This window comes from Nilaparvata lugens, chromosome 6, assembly GCF_014356525.2.
Source record: "Nilaparvata lugens isolate BPH chromosome 6, ASM1435652v1, whole genome shotgun sequence".
NCBI lineage: Eukaryota > Metazoa > Arthropoda > Insecta > Hemiptera > Delphacidae > Nilaparvata > Nilaparvata lugens.
Window position 1 is genome coordinate 12,661,861 of NC_052509.1, and position 12,992 is coordinate 12,674,852.

The following is a 12,992-nucleotide window of genomic DNA, read 5'->3' on the forward strand; positions in this document are numbered from 1 at the left end:
GTATTATTTTATCTTCCAATGTTATTAAATCAGTGTCATTTGTAACATAAATACAGTAGATCTTTCTATTTTGGAAGATTTTTCGGGTAAAAGAAGGGAGATGGGGCCGCGCTACCTGTGCACTGGGCTATTGTTCCAAAAAGGTGCATCCTCTAACTCTCGACTAGCATACTTCATTGTCCTCTGATTCCGCTTCATTGCCCTCATTAGTGGCCCCGTGTGCTTCCTTGAAGGCAATTCTAGCTTGTAGCACCAGCTTATCTTTTACTTTGCACCTTACTTACATCTGTTACTTGTATTTTCTGCAATTATTGGATGTGAATCAGTGATCAAGTTTTTGTATATTAGTTTATTATTCCCAATGGTTCATTTGATGAAACTCAACTTGCTCACAAACTAACTCAAGTTACATACAATACGATTCTTATTGAACGTATTTTATTGTCGCGATTTTTTGGCGTCCTTTCAGATTCTATTAGATTGAACACAACTTGACAAACATACGTATACGTGTATTATGTGTATGTCAAGTTCCATTCAATATAGTAGAATTTATAAGGACAGCAAACAAATGTACGCCCAAAAATCGATGTGGGTTTTACTTACACACTACATACGTTTGACTAAATTTGTACTTATTATCGAAAGTAATGTGTGTGTTTATCCAATCACTCTATGCTACCACTGGTTTACAGCTGAAAGTGCCTTTAAGTAATCACACTGGTCCACCAATATATTCCTCGGAATGGAAACCTTACCAATAGACCACGAAAATGTCGAAATTCAATAACAATCGGCGACCACTGAAGGGTCACTAGAACTTCTACCTGTCCATCCATTGTTTTCGGCGGCCCCGTCTCATTCCTTTAACCCGATTTTTCTATTTTACCCTTCTCACTAATGTTTTATGGCGTTTTTAAAAGTTCCCGTTATTCTGTGCCACCCTATTAGACAATGTTAATATGCAAGAGTTATTGAATGTTAGATGTATTAAAATTCTAATTGGATGTAAATAATGTATTGTCGATGTGTCTATGATGAAGAATATTAATAAACTAATAACTGACTGGGCCTTAAAATGTTTCATCTTATAAATTTCCATGTTCTGCCATCCTTCCTACAAATAGTTATTTTTAAAATCCAGCTTTTAATCTCCCAGATGTGGTTTATATTCGGGCTATGGATAGAGGTTGACCTAACAAGTGTTGTGCTACAATATCAGAGGTTTCACTACAATACAGGGTGAATTATTCACTGAAACATAAAATCTTTCCGCCACTCTGAGAGCAGAAAAATCACTCAATGCTTATTTATAACTCAAGAATAGGAGTGAATATCGCCATAGTAATGACATATTATTGAGCTTCATGGTGAGCTATGGTGATAATTTCAGCCAAATCTGAGATCAAATAGTATAAATCATGAGAAATTTGAATTTCCCGCTCAAATAGTCCTAAGAAATTTTAATTTCCTGCTCAAATAGCTCATTTGCATAATTATTAGAAATGACCAGATTTCTACCAGGGCATCAGAAACATGCAAGAGGTACACAAACTAGATCAGTGTTGCGGGTTGCCTATGCTTGCATTGGAAGGCGTTGAAAAAACCCTGCTACCTCTTCAAGTGTTCTGAATCCCTGGTACAGAATTAAAACCAACTGAAATACTACCAGGGCAACAGAAACATGTATTGTCGATGTGTCTGCTCTCACAGACACATAGATACTCTTCTGCTCTCAGAGTGGCGGAAAGATTTTATGTTTCAGTGAATAATTCACCCTGTATTGTAGTGAAACCTCTGATATTGTAGCACAACACTTGTTAGGTCAACCTCTATCCATGAGCGGGAAATTCAAATTTCTCAGGATTTTTGTGACTACTGAGCTCATTTGTATTGGATGAGAATTGGAACAGCACAGCAGAAAAAAGCAACATTTTTCATGAATCCAAAAATTAATTAAAATCGCATAAACTCTCAGCAATGATAAAATTAATATTTGACGAGAGAAACAATATAATGTCATCACATTGGCGAAATTCCTTACCGTTCATTAGATATGGCCGTTTGAAAATTTGCAAATTTCATGTTTGAAGCCGCATAACTCATCCTGTATAGTAGCTGGAGTGCCAAATTTGGCTCCGACATTTCTCAGGTCAAGTTCCATCTATTGTGCAAATTAGCGCCGAATCTGAGATACTTTTTGTCTCTGTGTGTCTCACGATGCTTCCAATCATTTTTTTGTGAAAAATGAAAATCGCTCAAACTTAGTGATCTTATGGTCTTTGATGCGAGAAACACGAATCTGGAATCATATTTGAAAAATTTTTTACTGTTCAGGAGATATGACCATCTGAAAATTCGAAAATTTCATTTTTTTCAGCTTCATAACTCACTCTCTATAGTAGCTGGGGGTGCCAAATTTGGCTATGACATTTCTCAGGTCAAGCTTTATCTATGGTGGAAATTTCAGCAAAATCTGAGATCCTACTCTTGTTTCAGTGAGATTCACGATGATAGCAATATTTATAAATCATCCTAATAGCCTGGGGACAACATTAATAATTCAATCTATCACAACAAGTTTATTTCTAAACCTATTTACAAAAAACTCTTGAAACTCTATAATTTTATTCATTACATTATTTAGAAGAGGGGTTAATAATTATATGTTTATATAATGTTAATTTTATTTTTGAAGCTTCATAACTCACTCTGTATAGTAGCTGGGGGTGCCAAACTTTACTCTGACATTTCTCAGGTCAAGCTTTTTCTATGTTACAAATTTCAGTCTCTGAGATACTTTTTGTTTCAGTGTGGTTCACGATGGTTAGTCCATGGATTTTCATCAATTTTTTGTCAGAAATAAAACTGCTCAAACTTCGTGATCTTATTGGTATTTGATGCCAGAAACACGAATCTGGAATCAGATTTGCAAAATTCCTTACCGTTCATTAGATATTACCATTTGAAAATTTTATGTTTGCAGATTCATAACTCACCTTGTATAGTAGCTGGGGGTGTCGAATTTGGCTCCGACATTTCTCAGGTCAAGCTTTATCTAGAGCTTTGAGTTGAAAAATAAAAATGCTATTATAAATATAATTCAAACAGAACAAAATAGTTTTTATGATAGAGGAGATATCCTTCTGGAACAAGATTCAATTAAAGATACGGACTTTATCATATCTAAAAAAGTTGTTAAGCCTAAGAATGGACAGAGAGAGAGTAATCCAATCGTGACAGAGAATAGGTTTTCCGTACTCTCTTCTAACACATCGTCACCTTTGATGCCGGATAAGTTTAAAGTACAAGTTGAAGTTCACCAACCCCCCTCAACGCGAGAAACAACTCACTTGAAACGCCGTAAGAATATCACCTCCAAGAAGAAACAGAGAGTTACTTTTCTAACTGATAGTCAGGGAAAACAGTTCTGTAAACACACGAGAGACCTGGGAGATGATTTTGAGGTTTTAGTTTCCACCAAATCGAGTGCTAAGTTGAAAAATGTTGTTCTTGATAGTTGTAGTTTGATCAAGGACTTTACTGAGAGAGACTTTGTAATTGTATCGGCGGGTTCAAATGACTTACATCGCGGTGAACCGTTAAAGTCGACGTTAAACCAGGCAGTCCAGTCTCTTGCTGATATAAACATTCAGACTAATGTCCTGTTATGCAGTGTACCCTATCGATACGATGATTCTACTCTCAATGAAAATATCTGTAATGCAAACTTGTACTTATCCAGTGCGGTGCGGAACTATACAGGTAGACTTAATATTGACTACATGGATATTAATGCGTTCCTCGTCAGATCTCATTTTACGCGACACGGGCTTCATCTCAACCGGCGTGGGAAACGGACTCTCGTCAACCGACTGACGAATTTTGTGAGAGACTTTTTCAATGCTCGCCCTGCATCCTCGAGAGCTGAATTATTAGCGGAGAAACACAATTTACTTACGCGCAACTCTCACAAGTCACCTGACTCTCCTGTCTTTCAATGTCTAGGATCATATCCAGTCACACCCAGCTCACCAGCCCCTCTCTGCGCGCAAAATTCAGTCATCTCTGTACTGACAGAGAAATCACCTGCAGTTGAAACCATCATCCCGATCTCCTATCAATCACTGGATGAAAACAATTTTTTAGTCAGTTCTCCAAACAATCCAGCTCGTTTTTTAAACGGAACATTTTAGATTCTAAAAATAATCCTAATATTTTTTCTCTTATGTATTGTAATGTTCAATCTCTGAATAACAAAATCACTGAGATCGAGATGATAAATCGGGAGAGGGATTTCGATGTGCTTTGTCTTTCTGAGCACTGGTTAAGGAAAGAAATCATAGATCTAGTACAGATAAGTGGGTTTCTATTGTTAACTGCCTTTTGCAGAACCTCTTTAAAAAATGGTGGGGTTGCTATATTTATTTCCAACAAGTATTCGGACCATGTCCAGCCTCTTGATTTGTCATCTCATTGTCTTGAATTACACCATGAATTTGCCGGAGTTATTGTTAAAAAATTAAAACTTCTCATCATAGTGATATATAGATCGCCTAATGGTAACCTGGAATTATTTTTCAGTGCTTTGGAGAGACTAATTTTATCTCTGAATAAATATAAGAAAAATAAATATAATATTATCGTAGGTGGAGACTTTAATGTAAATATTCTATCAATGGATTCTAGAAGGTCAGATTTAATAAATCTATTAAAGTCCCTGGATTTACATCTGACAAATTTTGAGGCAACAAGACATAATTCTGCACTAGATAATATAGCTACTGATTTAAATCCTGAAGATTTTAGTGTTAAGGTTGACCCGCTAGCACTAGGTGATCATGATGCACTATGTTTCTTTGTGAGATCAAATTTAAATTCGGGAAATTCTGGTAAAAAACAGAGTTTGCAGCCACAGAGTTTCAGGCCAATAACCTCAAGGGCATTGCACTGGTTTTGCTATAGACTTAGTTTGGTCGATTGGACTAGAGTAACCATTCATGACAGGGCTGAATACAATTTTAATGCATTTTTCAATATGTTTAACGGTTTGTTCTTGGACTCATTTCCAGTTGTCAAACGTAGACCGGATATTTCCAATAAATCTAAGGCTAAAAAGTTTCTCAATTCACCGGCTCTGAACATACTTAAGAATTACGTTTTGATTGCCTACTATAAACTGAAAAAAGAAGGTACAGAATCAGCTAGGTTGACTTACAATAGTATTAAAAAGCTATACAGAAGTGAATTGAAAGTGGCTCAGTTAAACCACAATGCGAATTTGATTGAAGCAGCTAACAATAAATGCTCAGCAGCTTGGAAAATTATTCGAAATAATTCCAAGCCCGCTAAATCTACCGCTACTTCTATCTCAGCAAAGGAATTCAACAAACACTTTATCAGCTCCATTGAGAAAATTTATAAAGATATTGAGCCGTCACAAATTTCTGCTGTTGACCTGCTGAACTCTTCCCCAAAAACGCAGGCAACTTTTGTAATAAAAGAAGTAACCTGTATTCAAGTCCTCGAAATAGTTTCTAGAATGAAGTCTTCCACCACCAAAGACATATATTCTCACTCTAGCTCCCTTATTAAAGAAGTAATTGAATTCATTTTACAGCCGCTCACCACAGTTTTAAATGCATGTATAAAATCATCAGTTTTTCCATCCTTGCTGAAACATTCAAGAACCATCCCGATTCATAAGAAGGGTGACATAAATTTTCCAGATAACTTCAGACCAATCTCCATCCCACCTATCTTTGGAAAAATCCTAGAATATACTATCGCAACCCAACTCTATGACTTCCTTGAATTAAATTGCTTGTTTACAGATTCCCAGTATGGTTTTAGAAAAGGGAAGTCAACAATAGACGCTGTGCAATCAGTTATAACCGAAGTTGAGGAGGGCTTTAATAGTAAAAAATACACAGGATTAATTCTATTCGATCTAAGTAAGGGATTTGATGTCGTGGATCACTGCATCTTGTTGAATAAATTACAGTTTCTTGGTGTCCATGACAATACTCTTAAACTTTTAGAATCCTATTTGGAGGGTCGTACTCAGTCAGTGTGTATTAACTCAAATATTTCTGAGCCACTTAATGTACCACACGGAGTACCTCAAGGGTCCATACTGGGACCGTTATTGTTTCTAGTGATGATGAATGATATAGGATTGAATATTTCATCTAAAATAGTTTGCTATGCTGATGATTCATCTTTGGTCACAAACGATGTGGATCTGGGTGTCCTCCATCAAAAAATGTCTAGCTGTAAGGGTGAGGCTTCAGACTGGTTTAGAGCAAACCGCCTGTTTCTAAATACAGCCAAGACTCAAACATTGGTGCTTGGACTCAGAAAAATTAGTGAGGGAGTAGATAGTGCAAAGCTTCTGGGCATAACATTAGATCAGAAACTTACATGGATACCCCATATTGAAAGTGTTTGCTCAAAATTAAGTAGGGTTTTATATCTCCTTCGCAGTCTTAAGGACTGTGTTCCTTCAAATTACCTGAGAATGTGCTACTTTGCCTTCTTTCAAAGCGTTTACACGTATGGTTTAGTCTTATGGGGCTGCGCCCCAGAGGTTCAAAAAGTATTCTTGCTCCAGAAAAAAGCTATAAGAATTATATGTAACGCTACTTATCTGGAGCATTGTAAGCCATTGTTTATAAAGGAGAAAATTATGACAGTGCACAGTTTGGTAGCTTTCAAACTTCTCCTCCAGATAAAGAATAATTTAGGTTCTTATAGCCGCAGAGTTGACATTCACTGTCATAATACTAGAAATAAGACAAAAATAGATATACCATATACAAGACTCAAAAGAATATCAACAAGTCCAAATCAAGTTTCATTGAAATTATTCAACACATTACCCGAGATAGCCAGGAACCTACCAATGCCAATTTATAAGAAAAACCTAGAGCGCCTACTATTGAATAATCCTTTATACTCAATTTCAGATTTCTTCCAACTACCAGTGAAGGACTATTTTCAAGTCAAATAGGTAGTGAAATAATTCAATAGGCTACTAATCATGTAAATGTACTTAATTGTTCTTCCTCAGTTTTTCATCTAATGCAAGACAATTTTGTATTTATTCGATACATTGTTACTTTTTCTGTATTGTCAAATCAAATCGTACTAAGTGTAACTTTCACTGTATAATTCAAAACTTAAAACTATGTATTATATTGTTGACTGACGTTTCCGATAGCATTGTATGTATGCATTGAAGGAATAAAAAGCATTCTTATTCTTATTCTTATTCTTATTCTATGGTGCAAATTTCAACCAAATCTGAGATACTTTTTGTTTCACGATGGTTAGTCCATGCTTTTTCTCATTTTTTTTGTGAAGAATAAAAATCGCTCAAACTTTGTGACCTTATGCTCTTTGATGCGAGGAACACGAATCTGGAATCCGATTTGCAAAATTCCCCACCGTTCAGTAGATATGGCCGTTTGAAATTTTTAAAATTTCATGTTTGAAGCTGCATAACTCACTCTGTATAGTAGCTGGGGGTGCCAATTTTGGCTCCGACATTTCTCAGGTAAAGCTTGGTAAATAGTCATTCTTAAACTCCAGCCTTTTAATCTCCCAGATTTGGTTGATATTTGGGCTATGGATAGAGGTTGACCTAACAAGTGTTGTGCTATAAATATGAGACGTTTCGCTACAATACAGGTTGAGTTATTCACTGAAACATATAATCTATCCTTCACTCTTAGAACAGAAAATTCACTCATCTTCAAAATATGCGTGTTTTAAAGTGCTGAAAAAATTTAACTTTCTTGGACTGATATTCGATCAAAATTTGAGGTTGGAATAATAAGGGTTCGGCCCTACGGTTGCACAAAGGGTTGTTGAATTTTAATCATTGATTAATTCCAATCAGAGAACCAATCAGAGCTATCTATCTATCTATTCTATCTATCAGAGTTATCTGAAAAGAAGGCTTCTCTGATTGGTTCTCGTGGCTTTCAATCAAATCAAATCAAATTTATTCCCCAATTAACAACAGTGTTACAAGAAAATAAATGAATAATTTTTTTAATCGGCATTAAAAGTTAACAAACTTTTGTGCAACCAGACCTTGGAATCACAAACGAAAAATTACAAATCTTTTTCTAAAAACCGTCATTTATTACACACATATCACTATATACACAAATTTTTCATGAAATTTAAATAAATTCAACTTTTTTCATAAAATTCAAATCTATTTTACATTTTAAATTTGAATTTAAATCTATTTGACAGCCTTATCCAGCATCTGTTGCAGTGATAAAGGAGCCCAAACGCCCGTGTTGACATCGCAAACAAATAACACATTTCGGTCGATATAGCACTGCACGTTACCGCACTTGTATATCTGTTTAGCCTCCCTGTATCTGTTGGGCAGGGGTGCCCACAAAATTCCCAGCTCTTCGCATTTCTTCTCGACAAGGTCCTTGAAGCCATGCGGTACTTGGTTCGAGGTCCTTGTACATTCGGCTGCCTTCTGCAAGGGAAAAAGAGGGAAATTAGTGGAGTTTCGAGGGAAATAATTAGTATTCAATGAGGAACAATTACTTACAGTGAGATTTACTTCACACTATAAGAATTTATAGATAGATAGATATATTTATTTTGAATATTTGGAGGGAAATAAAAGAGAGAAAGGGGAAAACGAGGGAAATAAGTGGAGTTGCAAGGAAAATAATTGGTATTTAAAGAGGTACAATTAGACTCACTACAAATTGTAAGCAATAACAGATAGATGGATATATTTCTCTTCTGCAAGGGAAAAAAGGGAAATTTAGTGAAGTTTCGAGGGAAATAATTAGTATTCTCAACTTCGAGGGAAGTTTCGAGGGAATGAGGAACAATCACTTACAGTGAGATTTACTCCACACTGTGAGAATTTATAGATAGAATAGATATATTTATTTTGTGTATTTGGAGGGAAATAAAAGAAAGAAAGGGAAAAACGAGGGAGATGAGTGGAGTTTCGAGGGAAATAATTAGTATTCAATGAGTAAAAATACCTTCAGGGAGATTCACTACAAATTGTAAGCAATTGATTAATTGATTGAGTACTTTATTTATGTAGTTTACAATATATACTGGCTTATACACTTATATACAATAGCTTACAATAAAGCAAAATTATAGATGAATTTACAAAATATAAATTAAGAAAATAATTATTGAGCTGTATATGATACGAAAAAAGCAATTTGTAATAACTATAGATAAAATAGATAATATTGTTATGCATCTAGATAAATTGGCGGAGCTTTGGACATATCAATGTCCATTCTTCGGAAAGAATATTCGAAAGAAGTATCCTTCCCACTAACTCTCTACCAAAAACAATAACAGATAGATGGATATATTTCTTCTAAAAAACGAGGGGAATTAGTGGAGTTTCGAGGGAAATACTTAGTATTCAATGAGGAAAAATACCTACAGGGAGATTAACTACAAATTGTAAGCAATAACAGATGGATGGATAAATTTCTTTTGTGTATTTGGAGGGAAATAAAAGGAAGAAAGGGTGAAAACGAAGAAATTAGTGAAGTTGCAAGGGAAATAATTGGTATTCAAAGAGGAACAATAACTTACAGTAAGATACACTTCAAACTGTGGATATTGATAGATATCTTTCTTGATCTATAAGTATTTAGATGCATAAGATCAGCCAAAATTTGATACAAAATAGTGAGGTCCACGTTATAATGGCAGTGGAGAAAGATGGGAAAGAAACGTTGCCGAACCTCTGTCTTGTCAATGCCTTCTATAGTCGGTAGCCGATACCGGTTTATTGATGTAATATTAACTGTCCATTCTCGTTTAAAATAATCAATGATATTATACAAGGCAATAAATTATATGTTTTATTAATATATTTCATAATGAATTTACATTTAAGATGAAATATCTTGTTAATTGATTATCAATTCTACATTGTTAATAAGCGATCTGATAACAGAGCGAAGCGAGAAAGAGATAGCGCTATCCGCTTTGTTGAATAATAGACAAGGATAGCAATTCTCTATTCTTTATTGATTGATACAATAAGTACATCATCGAAATGATAGGGAGGGATAGATTAAGGTAACCTCGTGCTATTCCTCTCCCAAATTTAGATAAGGCTACACATAGTCCGAAATACTTTTTGTCTCAACTCACACTTATGCGACTCAGGTCGAGAAGAGACTCGACTCTAGTGGAGAGCATGTGTTTCCAAATGGTGACACTCAGACCAGTCGATTCTAGTCTCCGCGACGTCACCATTTGAAAACACATGCTCTCCACTAGAGTCGAGTCTCTTCTCGACATGAGTCGTGTAAGTGTGAGTTGAGCCTAAGGCTAGGCACACACCAGTTAGTCAAGACAAAACATGATCAGACACGTTTAGTCACAATACTTCACATAGTTACTTATGGAGTCATGTCTAATTGCAATGAATAATCAGTGTGTGTTGTGTCATAAGCAGCAATGTGAAGTATTGTAACTAATCGTGACTAGTCTTGGCTAAGTCTTGACTAACCGGTGTGTGCCCACCCTAAGTCTTGTAGTTGTTAACTTCACAAAATTTTCAGTTTTTAATTATTTTCACACGTAGATTTTTGAATTTAGATGCAATAAAATTGCTAATCAAACACTGTCATTACAACGTGGACCTCACTATAGTATGATAAAGAATATATAAATCAGAATTAAGTTTTTTAAATTTATTTATTAAATTATTTCTTTAAAATGTGAATATTTCCTACTTTAATGATATTAATGTGAAATCTTTCTTCCATGTTTGGTTTTGAAGCATCTAAATTTAAAAATCTACTTTGTGAAAATGATTAAGGACTGAACATTTTGTGAAGTGAACAACTACAAGACTAACCTATTTCGGACTATGTGTAATCTTATCTGAATTTGGGAGAGGAATAGCACAAGGTTACCTTATTTTTTCTCTCTCTATCATTTTGATGATGTGTTTATTGCATCAATCAATAAAGAATTGCTATCCTTGTCTATTATTCAACAAAGCGGATAGCGCTATCTTTTTCTCGCTTTGCTCTGTTGCCAGATCTTCTTTTAGCAATGTAGAATTAATAATTAACAAGATATTTCATCTTAAATCAAAATTCATTATGAAATTATAGAAAAATATAATTTATTTCTTGCTTAATATAATATAATTAATTACTTTAAACGTGGATGAACAGTTAATATAACATCAATAAACCAGTATCAAAGTAATTCACCAAAGTAATTGTATTGCTAACAAGATACATTTTTTAAATGATTTAATTGAGGATGAAAACCCAGATGTATTGGTAATAACAGAGCATGGTCTTAGAAAGTATGAAATCGATTGTATTGTTTTGAAAAATATGTTTCTATCAACTAATTACTGTAGAGATCACATGATTAAAGGTGGTGTGGCCATTTATGTGAGTGAACAGGTCAATGATCGTTCGAGAGCTTTGGATGTGGAGCAATTCTGTAGTGAGGGAAATATTGAGGCATGTGGGATAAGGTTCAGGTTGAGAAACAGGATTTTTGTTATTGTAGGAGTTTACCGTTCGCGAAATGGTGATTATAATTTATTTTTTGAAAATTTCAAGTCGATGATGGATGAGTTGCTTGTAACCATTGAATACAATATAATACTGGCGGGTGATTATAATATTGATATTCTAAACGACTCTCCTATCAAAAGATATTTATTAAATACCTTAAATCAATTTGGTTTATCTTATACTGTACATATTCCAACCAGAATAACTGCAAATAGTGCTACAGCTATAGATAATGTAGTTACAAATATTCCTGAAGAAGGCTATATGGTTAGTGTTTTGCATACATTTATATCTGATCACACAGCTCAAGTATTCTCGGTATTTCATGAGGGAGATTTCAGGGTGCAGAAAAAGAGTTCAACAGGTGCGCATGATTGTAATGAACAGAACATAGAATGTTTGAGACAGGCATTAAGTGTTGAGAGCTGGAGGGCGGTCTATGACCAATCCGATCCAGATCTACAATTTATAAATTTCCATAGGAATCTGCTCTATCATTTCAAGGTACATTGTCCGGTCAAAACAGTCAGCAAGAGATTAAATGATAATAGGCTAAGAAAACGTTTGAAAGGTCAGTGGATGACTAAGGAGATAGAAATAATGAGATCTCTTCTAGAGATAGCAAAAACGAGAGTGAAAAGGAGTGGACATAGACATACAACTACTTAAAAAAGTAGAGGAGCATTATAACAATAAGGTTGAAGAGGCAAAGAAAAAACATTTCAGTGAATATATACTTCCCTCTGCCAACAGAACCAAGTCTAGCTGGGAGATTGTGAATAGACTTGGAGGGAGTAACAAAAAAAGATCAATGCCCACCGAAATTGAATATAATAACAAACTGATTACATGTAGCAAGTCCATAGCTGAAAGTTTTAATCACTTTTTTGTATCCATGGCTCCAGCAAATGAAAACTCTGCAGCACAAGAATCATTGAAAAAGAAAAGTCATGAAGAATGTTCCAATTTTTTTTTCTTTTTCCCACAAATGTCAATGAGGTTGTGGGAGTTATAAAAAACCTAAAAGCTAAAAAGGCTGTGGGCCCAGATGAAATCCCGGTGTCAGTAATTGAGGCATGTTGTCATGAAATAGCACAACCATTGATATTCATTATCAACTCAATGTTTAAGACAGGTATATTTCCAGACTTTAGCCAAAGTGATTCCTATCCTTAAAAAAGGTGCTATGGATATTAATAATTATCGACCTATTCCAGTTTTATTTTTTTTTATTTCAATTTTTGAGAGGCTCATTCATGATAGAATTATGAGTTATCTGTTAAAATTCGATTTGCTTTTCAATTGTCAATATGGTTTTATGAAGGGAAAGTCAACAATCACTGCAGCGGTAATTTTTTTTTGAGTCAATTGTGAAAGGGATTGATGCTGGTGATTATGTAACTGCGCTCCTATTGG

The 12,992-nt window shown here is 34.9% G+C and overlaps 1 protein-coding gene across 1 annotated transcript in view; it reads right to left on the reverse strand.

Annotated features, from left to right (window-relative positions):
• Positions 1 to 8,130: 8,130 nt before the first annotated feature.
• Positions 8,131 to 12,992, reverse strand: part of LOC111057827 (tuftelin-interacting protein 11) — a 53,523-nt gene continuing 48,661 nt past the window's right edge. Inside the window, exon 11 of the mRNA XM_039431351.1 lies at positions 8,131 to 8,509. Within this exon, the coding sequence (XP_039287285.1) occupies positions 8,258 to 8,509 (252 nt within the window). The 3' untranslated portion in view covers positions 8,131 to 8,257. The remainder of the gene's footprint in view (positions 8,510 to 12,992) is intronic.